The sequence below is a fragment of the Eleutherodactylus coqui genome, chromosome 2 (assembly GCF_035609145.1).
Source record: "Eleutherodactylus coqui strain aEleCoq1 chromosome 2, aEleCoq1.hap1, whole genome shotgun sequence".
In the NCBI taxonomy this organism is placed as follows: domain Eukaryota; kingdom Metazoa; phylum Chordata; class Amphibia; order Anura; family Eleutherodactylidae; genus Eleutherodactylus; species Eleutherodactylus coqui.
The window spans coordinates 105,928,270-105,948,171 of record NC_089838.1 but is presented as its reverse complement, the minus strand read 5'-3'; the positions used below and the strand labels follow the sequence as shown (position 1 = coordinate 105,948,171).

The 19,902-nt window shown below is 44.3% G+C and overlaps 1 protein-coding gene across 6 annotated transcripts in view; it reads left to right on the top strand.

Moving 5' to 3' along the window:
- SH3TC2 (SH3 domain and tetratricopeptide repeats 2) overlaps positions 1 to 19,902 on the top strand; it is a 99,749-nt gene that overhangs the window by 48,316 nt on the left and 31,531 nt on the right. For all 6 annotated transcript variants that reach the window (XM_066591291.1, XM_066591292.1, XM_066591290.1 and 3 more), the window contains 5 exons: positions 1,836 to 1,963; positions 8,709 to 8,814; positions 12,142 to 12,285; positions 14,163 to 14,367; positions 18,804 to 18,880. In XM_066591291.1, the coding sequence (XP_066447388.1) occupies positions 1,836 to 1,963; positions 8,709 to 8,814; positions 12,142 to 12,285; positions 14,163 to 14,367; positions 18,804 to 18,880 (660 nt within the window). The remainder of the gene's footprint in view (positions 1 to 1,835; positions 1,964 to 8,708; positions 8,815 to 12,141; positions 12,286 to 14,162; positions 14,368 to 18,803; positions 18,881 to 19,902) is intronic.

Below are 19,902 nucleotides of genomic sequence, written 5' to 3'. Positions count from 1 at the left end.
GGTGCCATCTGCTGGCTAAAGCCAGTGTGTGTGCGCCAGAGAGGCTCTGACAGCAGAGTGGCTGGCAATAGATGGTAAGAATACCCTGTCGGACGTCTTCTAACATTGGAGATGTACAAGCTTCAATCAGAATGTAGGAAGACTTCAGACAGTGGATTGGAAAGGGTTAAATAACTACCATTGAAATAAATGGGCTCTATTCACTCTATATAGCGCACATAAAATATGTGCATAATATGGTGCATATTTAGCCCCTGTGAATGAGCCCTTGGAGTTATTATACAAAAGTATATTTTTTCTGTGAATTAAAATATATATAAACGTATATGAGACACAAAAGAAGCATTTCTCTTATAAGATGTATGTTTCCATAGTAACAAGAACAGGATGCAGCTTAGAAAATATTACATATGAAATCTGCATGTATAAAGCCGGCAGCCCTGTGTCTGAATACAATGGTTATCCAGCAATAATATGCAGTTTGATAGTCGGTGGTTCACTATAAAAAGCAAAAAGAACTTTACGGTTAATACTTCTGCTTTTGTAGAAGGCTAATTTCACCCGGGGCGAGTGTATCACGGCCCGATATCGCAGTCACCAACATGTGATTTCCCCGCAGATGCAAGGCGTTTTTATCTAGACACGTGAGCGATTTTTTTTGTTTTTTTTGCACGGTGCGATCCAGGAAGCTATTTTCAACACATCCTATGGGCGCTCATTTTTTTCAATGGGGAAAGCTGACATCTCATCGCACCTAGCACGTGGCGCGATGCTGCCGCCAGCCCTACTGCAAAAGGGAACAAAAAATGAGCGATGCAATGTGAGCGCACCCCCAAATATAGGACATGCCGCAATTTGTTTTCCGCACCGCAGAAAAAAAATCGCTCCTGTGAATGACCCTATTTAAAAGAATGGGGTTCATATTGGTTTGCTGTCATTTGCTTTGTGTTTTTTGAAAACCCATTAAAATCAATGGTGAAAAGGGATGTCATTATTTTAGTTTTAATTCCATTTCTGTGCTCAGAAAACGGAACACAGATAGAATTATGACTAAAAAGCCAAACATGGGTGTGAACCCAACCTGAGCTTGTCCGATAGTTAAAGGTCTGATTGTGACGGGCGTATGGTAACACGTCTGTAATACGGATCTGGCATTACAACTGTATGTCATCAGTATTTCATCACTATTAGGTTTGTATTTCCCTCCATATATTTTATTTTCTACTACTACTGATCCGTATTTACCTAATAGAAAAGAATAGCAATGCCGAGGCAAATATGGGAAAAACAGGTCATGCTAAGTCTGTAAAATGTAGGGTCATGTGACTAGATATATAGATTTACATTAGTTTCATATTATGGTGTGCAAAACGGGGCTAAAATATGCTTGTCTGAACTTGGCCTTAAACTTTGACTAAACAGTCTAAAAATGTGCCAAATTTATCCCAGTGGCTCATGGTTGATAAAGTTGGTGCTTCTTTACAAACTTTTGTCTAACTTTACACTATCTATTTACTAGCTCAGTAAATGTCTCTTTTTGGTATGTTTTTGCATTTTCTGACAAGCCCTTTAACTTTAGTACAGTGTGTAAAAAAATGCATTCACAGAATAGATTGTAAGTTCTTTGGTCTAGTACATTTCTTACAAGACTCTTACAACATCCAGCATAAGCATAAAGTATATCATTGCCATAACTTTGGCATAGAATCTGTTGGTATTCTATTAGTCGCTATGTATAATTATTGGCTCTCCAGGTATTTTGTCTGTCACAGCACAGTTGCCAAGTAAACGCTACTCGTTTCCTCTTCTGTTCCTGCCCTTCCTGTTTTCTACAGAAATCTCCTTGTCCTTCTCTATCCTGCGACGTTCCACCCTGGACCCTAATGTCAGTCTCCAGGAGGCCGCTAGGAAGACTCTATGGGCTCTTGAAAATGATAACAAGGAAATGCTTCTGCTATTCAAGGTAGACATATTGTATAAATTATTGTTTATATTCCCCATTCTGTATCTTTTGAACTTCAGCAAAGTTTTAAGTTATGCATGTTCTAACTCTTAGGGGGCCTTCACACTGGCGACAAAATCAGGTGATTTTCTCATGCTGTGAGAGTGACTGAAAACGCTTAATTATGAGACCAATGATTTTCAATGGTTTAATTCTCATTTGCGATGTTTTCACTCCTGTGATGCTGCAAGAACAAAAAAATCGCAGCATGTCCTTTCTTTTTGCAATTTCGCCCATTGCTTCCAATGGGTCCGGCGGCAGCAGCGCCAGTGCCAGCCCCATTGAAAGCAATGGGAGAACATCGCGATCCCCTGCCGCAGCTGTCACAGCTGCGGCAGGGGATTCCTTCAGCCCCACAGGGATGTAATGCTGTCACATCCAGGGGTTTCATCATGCTCTCAATGGGGCCGGCGGAAGCAGCTCCGGCCCCATTGAAAGCATTGGCGAACACCACGATCTCCTGCTGCAGCTGTGACAGGCGTGGCGGGGATGAAGGAAACCCCGCAGGTATGCGGGGCTGCTTTCAAATAAAAACACTTCTCCTCCAGGGGTTTTCACATGATCCCAATGGGGCCGGTGGCCCCATTGAAATCAATGGAAGAAGATCGCGATCTCCTGCCCCAACTATGACAGCCGCAGCAAAGATGAAGGGAACCCCCGCAGGGATGCAAGGAGGTTTCCTAGTGAAAAATGCCTCACATCCAGAGGTTTTCAGAAGGACTGCGAGGGCGATATCGAGCCGTGAATCACGGCCCGATATCACCCTTGCCAGTGAGCAGGGGCCCTCACATGACAGGATACAGGTCTATATCACGTACAACCATTGAATATATCAATACACCAAAGGCAGGGTATGAACTAAACTTTTTTACACCAGTTTTCCGCAGCTTTTCTTTCCTTCTCAAATTTACCAATGCAACAAATTTAACGAATGTCATGTGATGTTGATTAATTTGTTGCATCTTTAAATACGTCTAGAGATGTGGAGTGCTTTGTACGTCACACAGCTACTGGAACTTTAGTAAAAAGAAAGCCCACCTTCAAAGGTATGGAAAAAGTCTTCAGCCATTATTAATAATCAGTATCACAGCATAATAAAAACTTGGAACGCGTTTCGGTCAGCGTCCGACCTTGTTCACCCTACACGCAGCTACTGGAGTAAGACTGAGACAAATTTTACAACTTTTTAAACCTTGCTTCACTTCAAATATCGCCCCTTTTTTAGACACTTTTGAGAAGTGGAGTGAGAGGCATAACATTCGTTATATTTCGGTGTAAATCAATAATACATTTGTCTAAATTGATTCGTCTAATTTGAAACTTTGTAATATATCTTATTACAAAAAATGCTTCTTTCTCCACTTATTGGCTATTTTTTTCCTCATCCCCAATTTCTAGGCTGTGAGTTGTACGGCTGAGAAAATATAGGACCTGCCCTATCTTCCTCGCATGTAGTGAATACATGGTGCGGGGAAGATCGGGCAGCCGCTGACTTCCCGCCTCTTTTTCAAACTCCTACACTCTGGCACAGAACTTGAACTGCCAGCGAGGGTGAGAAAATGTACCATATAAGGTACTGAAAAACTTTTAAAAATTTCTAGGTGGGGTGAAATGGAACTTCTGGGTCAGTACTATAATGTCAATACCAAATTCATATAGTTTTTTTTTGTTACATTATCTTTGGAGTTGTGTGGAAACTTATTCATTAAGGGCCGACCTGTATTTTGCATTGCTACCATTTTGGGGTACAAACAACTTTTTGATCCCTTTTTCTACATTTTTTGTTGTAGAGGGGGTGAAAAAAAACACATTTCTTATTGTGTTCAGAGTGTGGAATAAATAGTTCATTATTTTATCAGCTTTTTACGGATGTAGTGATGCCAAATATGATTATTTTTTTGCTTTGATTTTTTATGTTAAGATTGGGAAACGGTTTTTCTTTCATTTTAATATTTTTAATTTTGCAACAATTAAAAAATCTTTGTTACATACCTTTACTTTTTTTTCTTAGACCCCATAGGGGACTTAAACTAGCAATCATTTGATCATTTATACAATATACTACAATGCTGCTATTTTGTATTGTGAAAGGCATTCTATTATGCCCTGCCACAGGCAAATATTAATTGGGGTCTTGCACGCACTCCAGGCTACTGTGATGGACGAACAGCCACTCTAGATCTTGTCAGAAGCGAGCCATTCAAGTGACTGAGGCAGCTCCCTTTGACGGGCCATTTAAATGCTGCTATCATAATTGACAGCAGCATTTAAATTGTTAACGGCCATGATTAGAGTTACCTTTGATTGGAGCCATCATGGCCGGTCATTATCTGTCCACTGTGTATGGAGATGACTTGACTCCTGAGCCAGTAACATACAAACTCTGCACACATCCGATATGTATGTATATATGTCAGATGTTGTCAAGGTGTTATGCCAAGATAAAGATATGCTCACTCTACAGGATAAAAGATAACTATTTAATTGATGGAGGTTCAATTGCTTGGACCTCCATCGATCATTAGAATAGGGGTTCTGAAGGTCCCCAATTGAATGAAGCAGCTTTCAGGCATGCAAGCTCTATTCATTTCAGTAGGACTGCTGGAGATAACCGAGTGTTTGAATTTGGCTAGCTCCGTCTGTCCCATTGAAATGAATTGAGCAACAGCATGCATGCTCAAACTCCACTCCTTTTATTTGGAGATCTTCAGGCCCCCTATTTTCATGATCAGTGGGGGTCCCAGGGGTTAGACCTCCACCGATCAAAGAGTTTTCCTATCTCCTGTATAGAGGATAGCTCTTCATCTTGGCACAACTCTTTTAAAGAGGTTGTGTCAAGTTTTAAACCTATCCTCTATCCACTGATCAGTAGTGTCCGACCACTGGGACCCATCAATCCTGAAAATGGAGGTCCTGCAAACCCTCATAAGAATGGCACAGTGGTTGAGAATGCATGCTGACAATCTATGCATGCATCTTTGACTGCCACTTCATTTTTACAAGATTCCCCCATTCTTGTGCCCGGTGGTGATCCCAGGTGGTGGACCCTGTTGGACTACTGTTATAAATATTCCAGCAGTAATATATCTTTACTAGAGATGAGCGAACACCAAAATGTTCGGGTGTTCGTTATTCGGAACGAACTTCCCGTGATGCTCGAGGGTTCGTTTCGAACAACGAACCCCATTGAAGTCAATGGGCGACCAGAACATTTTTGTATTTCGCCGATGCTCGCTAAGGTTTTAATGTGTGAAAATCTGGGCAATTCAGGAAAGTGATGGGAATGACACAGTGACGGATAGGGCAGGCGAGGGGCTACATGGTGGGCTGCATCTCAAGTTCACAGGTCCCACTATTAAGCCACAATAGCGGCAAGAGTGCCCCCCCCCCCCCACTGTCAGCATAAAGATCGTCCTCCTCTGGCACAGCTGTAACAGCTGTAGCAGAGAAGAACGATGTTTGCCCATTGAATTCAATGGAACCGGCAATACAGCCGACTCCACTGAATGCAATGGGCTGCCGGCGATCGCAGGATGAATGGTCGGAAAGGGGTTAAATATATAACCCCTTTCCTGCAATTCATCCAGAAATGTGTTACACTAAAAATATATACCGGCGTATAAGGCGACGGGGCGTGTAAGACGACCCCCCAACTGTCACCTTATACGCCGGTAATACAGTGGAGCAAAGAATAAAAAGCATTACTTACGTTTTTAGATGATCTGCGGCGCTCCTGCAGGCTGTCACTCCCTCCTAATCCACGGCAGACAAGCTTTCTCTATGAAAGACTTTAAATCCCTGCCTCCAGAAGCACATGTGCCTTCAGCCAATCACAGCCAATGACAATGATGTCATTGAATGGCTGTGATTGGCTGTGTTTCTGGAGGCGGGGATTTCAAGGCTTGAAATCCCCGCCTCCAGAAACACAGCCAATCACAGCCATTCAATGACATCATTGTCATTGGCTGTGATTGGCTGAAGGCACGTGTCTTTCTGGAGGCAGGGATTTAAAGTCTTTCGTGGAGAAAGCAATACTCTGCCGTGGACCAGGAGGGAGTGACAGCCTGCAGGAGCGCCGCAGATCATCTAAAAACGTAAGTAATGCTTTTTATTCTTTGCTCCACTGTATTACCGGCGTATAAGGTGACAGTTGGGGGGTCGTCTTATACGCCCCGTCGCCTTATACGCCGGTATATATTTTTAGTGTAACACATTTCTGGATGAATTGCAGGAAAGGGGTTATATATTTAACCCCTTTCCGACCATTCATCCTGCGATCGCCGGCAGCCCATTGCATTCAGTGGAGTCGGCTGTATTGCCGGTTCCATTGAATTCAATGGGCAAACATCGTTCTTCTCTGCTACAGCTGTTACAGCTGTGCCAGAGAAGAAGGATTTGTCTTCTATATGTTCTCAATGGGGTCAGCGCTGCTGCCGCTGGTCCCATTGAGCGCATATAGAATGCATCCATAGCGAGCAGCGGGAGGGGCAGATTTCAATACTCGGGTGACACCTTATCTCCCCAGCCACTCACAGCAGGGGGGTGGTATAGGGCTTAAACGTTGCAGGGGGAAGTTGTAATGCCTTCCCTGTCTTTATATTGGCCAAAAAAAAGCGCTAACGTCTCAGGGAAGAAAGTTTAATTTACCAGAACACCGCATGGTGTTCGTTACGAATAACGAACATCCCGAACACCCTAATATTCGCACGAATATCAAGCTCGGACGAACGCGTTCGCTCATCTCTAATCTTTACATGAAAAAGGTGAAATAACTGAAGCGATAAAGGAATGTCCATTCTTCCCCGCAGCCTCCCTACTCACTAATGCTATAGTGGGGCTTCGGCACAGAAATTTCGTAGCATACTATGTCGCAAAAAGGTCACCAAATCTGGGCATTTTGCCAAAAACCATTGGCCAGAGTCCATAGAGGGTTCATATTAGGAGGCCTGCAAGTGTAGCCAGGACAGCCTTTGTTGACCTATAGTTTAACATTCATAAGTCAGGTGATAGTAGCGATATATTCTTACCCCTGCCGATCAGCATCTTATCCTAGTATGGCATCACCTTACAGCACCTTAATGCTGTGTTTAGATGAATGAAAGTGAACGCTAATTGTTCAGTCTAAATGCAAGCCAACGAGGAACTATAATAGTTCGCTTCTCATTCGCCATTCAGTTTCCGCTGGCATAAAAACCATTGTTGGCTCATTCACTTATCGCTGAGTTCTTCTCATACTTTTGTAGCGTATCATCTGCGAAATGTACGCGCGAGTATTATGTGATAATAGGCAGCAATGGAAGTGCATTACTTTTCATTGTTCCCCTCGCACCGACGTATGTTTAATGCATATGTTACACACGTAAAAAAGAACACAGCATATTCTATGTTACAGCGTATTACAAGCCTAACAGCCGTATTATTGTTTATGGGTGCGTACCGAACGCAATGCATACACAATAACTATGCTTGCTTGAGGCGTTTTCTACGCCAGTTGCTAGAAGACATGCGAAGGAAGTTATGAAAAGAAATCAAGAAGGTGCAGGCAGAAGCCTCTATGGGCCACCGACCCATCCAAGCTCTTCTAAAGCCCAACATGTCTACTTTCGATATGGGGAGATTTATTGCCCTTATCCAGGACTTTCCTGTGATTTGGGACACTAATCGTCCTGAATATAAGGAGAGAAATGCCAAGGACAGAGCATCAGCTGCTCAGACATGCACTTTCTAGTGATGCTTAGAGATGAGCGAGCATACTCGATAAGGCAAACTACTCGAGCGAGTAGTGCCTTATTCGAGTACCTACCCGCTCGTCTCTAAAGATTCAGGTGGAGGCAGGGGGCGGGGAGCGGCGGGGGATAGCAGGGAGGAACGGAGGGGAGATCTCTCTCTCCCTCTCCCCCCCCTCCCGCTCCCCCCTGCTCACCGCCGCAACTCACCTGTCACCCGCGCCGGCAGCCGAATCTTTAGAGATGAACGGGCAGGTACTCGAATAAGGCACTACTCACTCGAGTAGTTTGCCTTACCGAGTATGCTCGCTCATCTCTAGTGATGTTTTATTATATTTATCAATCACATTATAAAATATAGTCTAAGAAAACAGCCCCGAAGTTTTTTTCTATGCTCTGCTGTTTTAATGTTATTTGTGAGGAAAACTTAGAGTTCAATAGACAACATGAATATTGTACATGTAAGGCCGCCTGCACACGGGTGGATTGGATTCCACATACGAAAACCCACAGCGGAATCCCGCCCTGGCAGTAGCGGCGTCCACGCATACCTGCTTTCATTTTCTTCTTTTCTGTACTGCGGATGGTCCGCACGGCTCGCTTCGTACATGTGCACTATAGTTTTTTTTTTTAATTCCTGCTTTTTCCGCAAATTCCATGGCCTGTCCGCAATGTCGGATGGACGGCCTCCAAACACTTCAATGGAAGCCATCTGTACGGAATCCGCAGGAAAATGGAGCATGCTGCGATTTTTCATCCGCAAGCGGAAACCACAATTGGTTTTCACTCGTGTGCATGAAGAATCACTTTTCCATAGTTGCTATGGGTGGTATTTGCTGCAGAATCCGGAGGTGGTTGCCTGCTTCGGATTCCACAATTCAAATCCTTCCGTGTGCATTTGGCCTAAAAGATGACTTTTCAGTTTAGCTTTTGTTTCTATATACTTTTAAAAACCAAACAAACATTTTTTCTTCTTTTAGGAGCTCTCCGCCCGGCTAGTGTCCATCCAAGCACAGAATGATGTTTTCATTGTCACCTTCAAGACTATAGAGGAAATCTGGAAATTCACTACCTATCTCTCTCTCGGTAATTCTAACAATGCGATAAAATGACTTAAGTGACTTAGGCTGCCTGTCGATGGGCTTAGAGGGCGCCACCGTCTGTGAGCAGGGGAGAGCTGACGGATTTCCGCAGTGAGCCTATCCGACGGATAGGCTCACAGCGGAGAATCGCGGCAAATCACAGCATTCTGCAATTTGCTGCCTGCGAGCGGAGAATCGCTATGGTTCTCCGCTCGTGGACAGGAGGGCCGTGCTTTCCATAGCAACACTATGGAAAGCGTTCACTGCGTTCCCCGGGGCCGGATTACCGCCACAGGGAACGGAGTGAAAATTCGCCCGTGGACAGGCAGCCTTAGAGAGGCTTCAGTAATATAACTTGCTCTGTTTGAATACTTTATTTCAAAATACTGGTTGTGAGCTATAGTATATACATATGGAGATGGTGTTGATTAAAGGGATTGCTCAGCTTTAAACTATTAATGGCCTATCCTAAGGGTTGCTTCACACTGGCATGGGCGATATCGGGCCATGATTCATGTCCCGATATCGCATTTTCACGTTATCCATGTGAAACCCCAGGATGCTAGGTGTTTTCATGTGAAAAAAGCCTTGCATCACTGTGAGGAATCTCTTCATCCCTGCAGGTAATCCCCCGCCGCAGCTGAAGAGATTTCCCTGCCGCGTTTAAAGGGATTCACAGCAGGGATGAAGGCATCCCCTACTGCGGCTGTGAGAGCTGCGGCAGAGGATCGCGGAGTTCTCCCATTGCTTTCAATGGGTGAAAAAATTTTTTTCGCACAACATTGCGTTGTAAAAACATCACAGATGGGAATGATTAAAAATCATTGATTGTATAATTCTGTGTTTTCACTTACTCTCGCATCATACGATTTTCTCACCAGTGGGAGGCTGGCCTTAGGATGGGACATTAATAGTAGATTGACAGGTATGGACAAAGTTCCTGTTGCCATAAGTAAGGAATTTTCCTGCCAGTCCACTATTGATGTCCTATGCTGAGGATAGGCCATCAATAGTTTAAAGATGGACAACCCCTTTAAGTCATTGCCAAACGTATAGAGCATATTGGAATCCTTGCTCATATATTCGTAAGCAAGTGCAACTTTGCCCTCATGTTATAACAAGACAAATATTGAAACTTTTAGAAATCAGCAAACACACATACTGTCTGAACAGGGTTGGGTTACAAGGAGGACAAAAGTGCAAAGAGCTCCAATAGGTAGAACACGACTTCTCAATCTTTTTCTTTTGGGGCTTCACATTCAAGAACATGGTGGAGTTGGGGCCTCTCCATCAGTTATAGCTCCTGCCAAAATGTTTAAAAATTACCTAAATGTATCTTAAATATTGTCTCCTGAACCCAGAAGTGCATAAAAAGTTATGTTATATAAATGCTGTATGGTAGTCCTACCCGGACAGTTGATGGTGCTTGTGTGTCTAGGGTAGGTGTGACAGACTATTGCTATGACTGTTCTACTCTTTGTATTGTTTTAATATATCAAAGCTATTTAAATGCACATATTTTATTTCCATCTGTTTTTTTGCTCCTGAGTTGCTGTACTTTTGCTTCCTTCCTTCCAAAAAAAAAAAAGAAGCTCTATGGGGTCCCAATAAATGTTTTGCTAATCCTGGATGAAAGCTCATGTGATGCTGTTTACTGCCACTGCATCAGCAGGGAAATCACAGGAGCTGATTAAGTTCAGCATTTGCAGCCGTCTGCTCCCGTCAGTAACAATCATGATTAAGAATCTGTAATCAACCATTTTTTAGTGTCACGTACAAATGATTTTCTATTCTTCATTATGTATGTGTAGTGTTTTATGTATGATTATATGTAGAGATGAGCGAGTACACTCGGATAAGTCAGTTACTCGAGCGAGCCTCGCTCTTCTCAAGTAACTGCATTCTTGTCCGAGCAGGCTAAGGGGTAGCAGGCGGGGGGGGGGGGGGGGGGAGAGAGAGAAAGAGATCTCTCTCACTCGCTACCCCCCCCCCCGCTATCCCCCGCCGCCCCCCCCCCCCCCCAAGCACGCTCAGACAAGAATGCAGTTACTCGAGAAGAGCGAGGCTCGCTCATCTCTAATTATATGTATTATGTATGTACGACACTTCTCATAAATGCTTATTCAGATGGCAGTATTTACGCAGGTATTTCGCCGCCTAAACGAATTGCCGAAATATCACAACCATGTGAAGCATTGGATTCCAATGAGTTCATTCAGATGAACGATTTTTTGATAATCGCCCTGGGAAAAATCTATCGGTCACCAGTTTTATACGCCATGTGAAAAGATCTTTTCTTTTGACGCGATATGCAGCAAAGCGCCCATAGACTTCTAAAAAAGGGAGGGGAGGGAGTTACCTGCGTACAATACTGAGAAAAGAACACAGCTGGCCCTATTTAAGAATTATTAGTCATTCCAAAGATTTCTGCCGATTGCTATTTTTTATCTCTTCAGCATATTTTTTTTGCATACACGCACCAGCTTCCCCGTGTGAATGGCATGAAATACGCAAATAAAGATCATGACTCGACCGCGACAAATCTTCATTCATGCGATTATATGGTGCATACAGGTGAAAGAAAAATTGAGTGGAGGAGGCATTAGGCCTCAGATCGCCCTCAGATGACTGTATATTGGCTGGGTGCCAATATACGGCGTCCCTCTCTGCAGGGGGAGGGGGCTGGAAGAGTCGGGAGCAGTGCTCTGAGCTCCCACCCCCTCTATTTGCCCTCCCACTATTTGCAATGGGAGGGCAGGACGATGGCGGAGCTAAGTTGTGAAAATCGAACGGAGCTCCCATAGATTCCTATGGGAGGGGGAGGGAGTTTACTTGGAAACGATGTTAGTTGAAGGAAACAGCTGGCTTTATTTAGTTATTTAATCTAAAGTGAGCCATGTGCGAATTGCCTCTGCAGCGTCCTTTTCACGCGATGTGGCCGTGTGAATAGACAAAAAAACACTAATTCCTTTTGGAATCAGACCATGGCAATGCAGCTTGGCAGTGACTTTTTTTTTTTGATGATGCGACCTGCATGAAGACACATCACTTGTGTGAAAGAACCCTGCCGTTGGTTTGAAGGAAGATGCCTGTAGTTTCTCTCTTGTGCCACTAGATGTCATAATCATTCCAATCATCCCAATGTATGGAATAATTGCACATTGTTCTAATTAGGAAAATCATTATTTTGTTATTCGGAGCAATATATGACAGTTTCATCATATTCATAGTATGCTTCTAAGGGAACTCCTCTGTAATATTTTGGTACATGGTTCTGACTTTGCCCATTTCTTGCCCAAGTAACGTGGAATATCTTGTTATGCTACACTAGGTATTGTGGCTTGCACCCTGGAACATCTGCTTTTTGATGAGATTTATTGGTTGAACGCTGCTTTGGTTGAAGACACAGAGATACAAGTATCTGTAAATCAAGATGAATTGGCCACATTATATCTTGGTTTGCTTCTTCAAGAAGGTAAGTGAATACATTTACGGACCTGTTCAGGTTACAATTTTCTTACACACAATTGTTTGGACTATTAGGTTAATAGAATGGCTGTGCGTCAATAGTGGGATCTCCTATCCATCTGACTGCACAAGGATGACAAGCAGCACCCTCTTCAGCTTGAATGCCAGATACCCCAAATGTATCCAACTCATGTGACAGGCCCAGGGGCTTCTCCATTTCCCTCCTCCTGGGGCGTAAGCCACTGGGGACCTGCGAACTAGGGTCCTAACTCCGGTACAGGTGTGGAAGCAGGGCATCTTTGCTTAGTTTTGGCTGGCGGATCGCCGACAGACTGTCAAATAACTTTAGGCTGCACCCAATATGCTTGGCCTGTGGAGAGGCGGCAACAATTTTTCGATAAATCCACAAATATGGTCAAACAGGAAGTGGCTTTATTTGAATAAACGGGAACTGTCTATTACGGATGCAGTTCTCTGTCCATAAGTGGCTGGCGTTTTCCTGGGTAGGGTATGAGGATAGACCCGGGGGTACAGGTGAGGTCCTGAGATACAGAAAGTTTCGGCAGCTCTGGGTAAATCCAGATCACTTTCTGCAGTGCACTTGTACTCTAAGGCCTCATGTCCATGGAGAAAATCAGGCCCGCCGCGGATTCTTTATGCAGAATCCCGCAGCGGGTCCCTCCTTTCCCGCGGACATGAGGCCTAAAAAGAAGAATTACTTACCTGTCTCGACGCTGCGGATCTGCCCTCCGTCGCAGCCGGATCTTCTTTCTTTGGCGTGGCGGATGTGCTCGGCAGCACATCTGCCACGCCGGCAGCGTGCCGTGCGCATGCACCGTGCACTCCAACTTTTTTTTTAGTCCTGCTCTCCCGTGCTCCCGCGCCGCAGAGTAGAGATTCAGCTGTGGGTGTGCGGTGGATAGGGACGGCTTCCATAGATTTCAATCGAAGCCTGCCGGAGCCGTCCCCGCGGGAGACCCGCACTAAAATGGAGCATGCTGCAGGTGTTTCCCGCACACGCAATCCGCGCCTCAGGGAAAAATGACATCCTCAGGTATTTAACTACCTGCGGGTGTTCAATGCATCCCTATGGGGCGCGGATCACGCATGCGGGAGAAACGCTGCAGATTTAAAATGTTATTTTGCCGTGGACATGAGGCCGGCATCACTTGAGTGTATGCATATTTCTGCGTGCATGAGTGCAGCATTTCTGCGGAGCAAATATGCTTTTTTTGCAGTGCACATCGGTATATTTTACTGTACTTTGTCTTTTGCAAGGCATGTCCATTGCATAAAGCAAAAAAATATGCACCGATTGAAATGATTAATTAGTCTACTGAGTTCCAGATGTGTTCTTTTTCCTGCGCAATTACAGTGTTTCAAGCATATTTTGCGCACGCTTGTGCATCACCCTTGATGTCTATGGGGACTTTTGGATGCAAGAAATGCACAGGAAAATAGAGCAGGCTGCTTTTTCTTTTTTTTTTGAGACTGAAATGTGCAGGAAAAATATGTGCATGTGAACGAGCCCATTGCAATCAATGGGTTCTATTCTGTACGTATGGTGATATCGGCCTTAATGCTTCATGGCTACTTTGCAGTTTACGAGGTGACACCAGCTGGAAGTGCCTTACTAAGAGAGCTGCTCTACAACACCGCCTTATTCACACTGCGGCACACATCATGGCCCCGCTGCCGTTCCACTTGCGGTACCTCAGCGACCCCACTATCATTTTAAAGTAACAGTACAGTAAATACTGACAAAGCAATACATTAAAACATAAGATAAAATCAGGGCGAGGGGGTTTACACCCTGTTATACTCAGGCCACAATCGGTACTGCACTTGTCAATGTGACTAATGTTCTAGTCTTGTGTATTGTAGGGTGCTTCTATGCCAGAGCCGTGGTACACGATGCCGGTGCACAAGTGGAGGAGGAGAAAGAATTCCTAGCGGTGTCTGTCAACGATGTGGTGTATGTAAAAGACGTCGGGGATGAGTCATCTTGGGAAGGACAATCATTGAGCACCGGAGAGCGCGGATTACTACCCATCATAGCGGTGGAGCCGCTCCCACATCCTTTCTACCAGTAAATGCTTTTTAGTGTTTCATTATGCAGAATAGAAATATGCCGTATGTAATTGTACTATGTACAGATCATCTGACCGCTCTACCCCGCGTATAATGGGGGAGACTAATCAAACAATATGCACTAGACTAATTGCCCAACTTTATGTGTTTTAGAAACTTTTTACACTTGAGAAGTGTCTAGAAAAAGGAATGTGGCTAAGAGGAGACATAAAACGCACAAAGGAAAAGTATCTAACATGTCTGGCAAGTTCTGTCAAATATCATACAGCATACTGTATTTCTGACTTCCTATTTCAGATCTATCCTGATCAGAGACATTCTTGCCTACGTGTCATCAGCTCAGTTTGACAGTCGGTAGCAGAAGTACAGTAATTGCAGGCACAAAGTGACATTTGGATCTGGGCCCCATTCAGTAGTGGCAGTAGCAAATTAGTTTATGGCCCAGAGATAATCACATACTGTAAATACACATACATGCATATACAGTAACATAGTATCAGGGGCGTAACTATAGAGGATGCAGGGGATGCGGTTGCACCCGGGCCCAGGAGCCTTAGGGGGCCCATAAGGCCTCTCTTCTCCATATGGGGAGCCCAGTACTATGAATAAAGCATTATAGTTGGGGGCTCCGTTCCAGGTTTTGCATTGGGGCCCAGAAGCTTCGAGTTACGCCTCTGCATAGTATGCAAGGCTGAAAAAAGACAAATGTCCATCCAGTTCAGCCTGTTTACCCCCCCCCCCCCCCAACCTCCCCCCTTGTTGATCCAGAGGAAGGCAAAAACAAAACAAATGAGGCAGAAGCCAATTTGCCCCATTTGGTGAAAAAAGTAACATTTTGTTTAAGTGGTTACCCAGGGAAAATGTATTTTTTTTCTCCAAAGCTGCTCACTCACTGTGTTTAATAACATAAAAAAGTAATTCTCCCCGCAGCTGATCCCTTGTTGCCCCAGTTTCCTCTGCACCCGCTGCCCTGCTGCTGTCTACTTCCAGCAATGATGTCACTTTGGCCGGTGATTAGCTGCAGCATTCACATGTCCCTGTGTTGGGACGTCATTGCTGCTGCAGTCAGGTCTGAAGAGCGGCGGTGTGTCGAGTGCTGCCGGGGGATCAGCTGAGGTTAGTATGGCTTCTTTTATGTTATTCCACCACAGTGTGCAGCTTCACAAAAAAATCCTGGATAATCCCTTTAATCTGACATCATACATGCTGGATTATCAAACATTCTGGATTACACTGCCATGTTAACACCGTATCTGCTGCTGTAGAAGAATTCGGAAACGGACTGGTTTTCTCTGATCAGTCTCCTGCTTCAGGTCTTATAATTATAATCATCCTCATTTATATGGCATCAACAAACTCCGCAACACTTTACAAATCAGAGGGGGCAAGGACAAAAAGGAGGCGCTAGATGCAGTATTAAACCAAGAAACTATTTGAACAATAGGGGTGCAGGTCCTGCTCACAAGAACTATGAGAAAGTAGTGGGGACACAAGTGCTTGTTCTGTATAATGGCCCGGCTATCTTTATACAAATAGGGTACTATATATAAAGCTGTATGAACCAGCTGTATCTGTATATACAGTTATCAAGCTCATTAGAGTGTATGGGGTGTGGAGTAATACAGTGGGATAAAGAAGTCGGGTCTGAAGGGGAATTTAGAAGATCGGTAAAAAGAGAAGAGTTAAGGTGCATGTACACACACAGATGATCGCTCAAAATTTGTCAGAAACTGACAGTTTTGAGGGATCATTTTGCATCAGCCCTTTAGTACTTCATTGCATGTATTTAGAGACCAGTGGATGGTCTGCTCTCTAAATACATCACTATTGTTTTCCAGCGGGAAAGCGGCTGTTAACAGATGTTAAAGAATGTTATCAGCGATGGTTGGAGAGAACGCAGCATGCGGACCGCCTTCTCTTAGGCTGGGTTCTCACAGGGCGGATTCTTGGCGGAAATCTCGTGGTTTGGCCGCAGCAAAAAAACGCGAGATTTCCGCCGGGAGAACCACTGCTACAAAACCCGCGGAGGCTTTGAAGCGGCCCAGACGCTGCGGAAGAGAAAAAAATGGACATGCTGCGGTCGGCAAATCCGCGCCGCAGCGGCAGCTTCTACCGGCTTAGCTGCAGCGGATTTACCGTCCCGAGTGGATGAGATTTCTGAGAAATCTCGTCCACATGGCTGGCTAATCCCGGGATTAGCGGCCGCATGCGGATTTGCCGTAGCGAAATTCCGCATGGAATTTCCGTGGCAAATTCGCCCTGCATTGGTGAGGGATGTGACCAATCAGAGGCAGCCCATTCAGCAGGCGGGGATTTTAAATCCCCGCCTGCTGAATACTACACAGAGCAGTTCAGAAGAACTGCTGGCCGGCCGCGGCTGAACTCCGGCTGCAGGGACAAGGTGAGTATTTATATATTTTTTATTTTTACACATTTTAGGATGATTTTCAGGGAAGGGCTTATATTTTTAAGCCCTTCTCGAAAATTCATCCCGCGCTCGCCGCCAGCCCATTGCTTTCAATGGAGCCGGCTGTATTGCCGGCTCCATTGAATTCAATGGGCGAACATCGTTCTCCTCTGCCACAGCTGTTACAGCTGTGGCAGGGGAGAATGATCTTTGTAGTATATGTTCTCAATGGGGTCGGCGCTGTTGCCGCCGGCCCCATTGAGCGCATATATAGAACACAAGGAATCGCAGAACGCAGATAGGCGCGATCTGCGATTCCTCGTGTCCTATAATTTATCGGACATCCGCATAAAAAGCGGCCATCTGACCGATCCCATTGCGAAGCAATGGTTCTATTTATGCGCAGATCACATGCGCAAATCGCACGAAAAAACGCCTGTCTGACCGAGGCCTAAGGGTGGTATCACACAGTGTAAATTCTGTGGAATTTCCACAGCAGATTTACTCCCACTTTTACTCTCCCTTAGTTACTTACTGCACTGTATCGGAGTACTTGTACTTGCAGCCAGGAAACTTCTTTTGTTTCACCTACCAATTAGCAGCACACATCTCTGCTGCCCCGAAGGTTTCCTTCACTGTATCACTGTAGCTAATATTATCCACCTGCTGCTATCACATATTTAGATGGCAAGACTGGATAAAATTGGTTACAAACTTCCATCTATGGGAAGTATTTGTTTTGTACAGGCTCCAGTAAAGATGTACGTTGGTGGCATTTCACTGCTGGGTGAATGTCTTATTATGGATCTATATTTCAGCCTCCATTGTGTTTATATGGTTTAAAGATGGCTCTGAAATCAGCTACTTAGTTGCTGAAACACCAGCAGAGCTATTGTTTCCAGATTCACTCATCTCTTGTCTTTAGTTGAAATACAGAACTGTGATGTACAGTATAGTCTTCTACTGAAAGGGGTATTCTGAGTTGTTTATTTTATATAGTTTTCAGCCCCCGTGCACAAAAATATACATACAATAAATATACTCATCGTGGTGCCAGATCGCCATTTCAGCAGCCTGAGACCGTGGCATCTAACAGATGATGTTCTATTAAACTGTCACATGGGCTTCTAATGTAGGAGCCCCAGGCTGGGTTACGGGACGTCATCAGTAACATCCCTGTTGGGCCTTCCATTGGCTGCAGTTATCCATAGGTAAATGACCTATGTGACTGCTGCATTGCTTGCAAACAGAAGGCCTGGAGAGTGTGGCAGGACAGCATCACGGCAGCAGGAGGTGATTACTGGGTTTATTCGGTACCCTGCCTCTCCTCCACTGCCACCAATGTACTCGGAAAACCCCTTTAACCCTTTCCAATCCAATTTGTATCCTGGTTTTCCTAGGGGACTTACTCTTTTTCTGCTGTTATACAACACCGCTATATGCAGGCTAAAGCCAGTAATGCATGAGGTGACACATTGGATAGGCTCCGACAGCAGAGAGGCTGGCAATATACAGTAAGAGAACCCTGACGGACGTCTTCCAACATTGGGGCTGCACAGCCTTAAATCATAATGTCTTAAGACGTCAGACAGTGGATTGGAAAGAGTTAAGTGATTTTACAGGAACAAAACTATTGGTTATCTCAGGATAGCTCACCAACAGCAGATCGGCAGGGTTCCGACATTCAAAGAACTGTCTGCAGCACAGTGACCCAGTTTGGTTTTGTAGCTTCCTCCCATTCACTTCGGTGGGAGAGAGGTGCAATTCAATCCTGGACCACTTCACTATGGACGGTGCTTTGCCTCTTTTTCCATCTGCAGCAGCATGTAATCTGCTGATCGCTGGGGGATCCCAAGTGACGGATACCTGTCGATCTTCTATTGATAGATCACCAATACTTTTACTTCTGTAAAATCCCTTCAGGTTTTTCATGTTTTCAAAATCTGTGACTTTTCTAATGACAAAGGACAACAAGTAAACTGAGCAGACAAGAGACCGGATTACATGTTATATCCTTTTGTTTTTAGATGGTTTCTGAAAACGTACCCAACGATCTGTAACATGACAGAGCAGAATTGCCGGAACATCACCTCTCAGCCAATAGGTAAAGTTCCTTACCGACCACACACAGACATGCTATTGTTACACCTGTGTATATCAATTACTGGCAGCACAATATCCTTTTGTTCTGCTCAGTATCATCATGTTCTAGCAGTGAAGTGAACCCAGAATGTTTGTATAATAAATTATGGTGAACAAGATGTATTAATAAACATTTGTATTGAAAGAAGGGCAAGTCAATTTCTACTGACTTATCATGTTACAAATGCAGTGACTAATATGATCCATTGTAACAGTCAGTCTGCTTAAAGTGACAGGTGTTGTTCGAATGGTACTATAAAGTCCCTTAAATTATAAAGTCATGCCCAGTAAAATCATAATACGAGGTAAAAATGTACCTATAGCTTGCAACATAGTACTGTAATTTGAGGCACAATTCAAGGTGCTTTGAAGGTGCCTAGCCCACTCCATGCACAATAGGTGTCAGCTGTTTTTGACAGCTGACACATGGTCGCAACAGCCACAATCTGAGTTTAAGGCCCATTTACAAGCAACAATTATCACTCAAAATTCGCTCAAAAACCATCATTTGAACAATAATCGTTGTGTGTAAATGCTCCCACATTTCACTCTTCGGTTGAACGATGATTTTTAGGTGAGCATAAAATCCATTGTTCAGCTGGAGAGAAGATAACACAGACTGCATGCTGTGTTTGCTGTGCATGGTGCTGTTTTCTCCTTGGGAGTGCTGGTTACATTGAATTCAGCAGAAAACCCATGACAGAACAAAGGAGCTGAATGCAGAAAACTGAACACCTGCTGTTCTCTGCATACAGCTCCAGAGGCTCATTTGCATGCAAATGAAGGTGATAAGCTGCTAATGAGCATTAGTGTCCATTAGCAGTTTATGCAAAACAATCGCTTAAAACCTATCTTTGGAACGATTATCTTTGCATGTTAACCATTTACATGCTGCTGTCAATTCTGACAGGCACTTAAGTGGACAGTCAGTGTTTGGAAGTCTTGAATGGACCCCTACAATGAGATCACAGGGTGCCTTTCAAG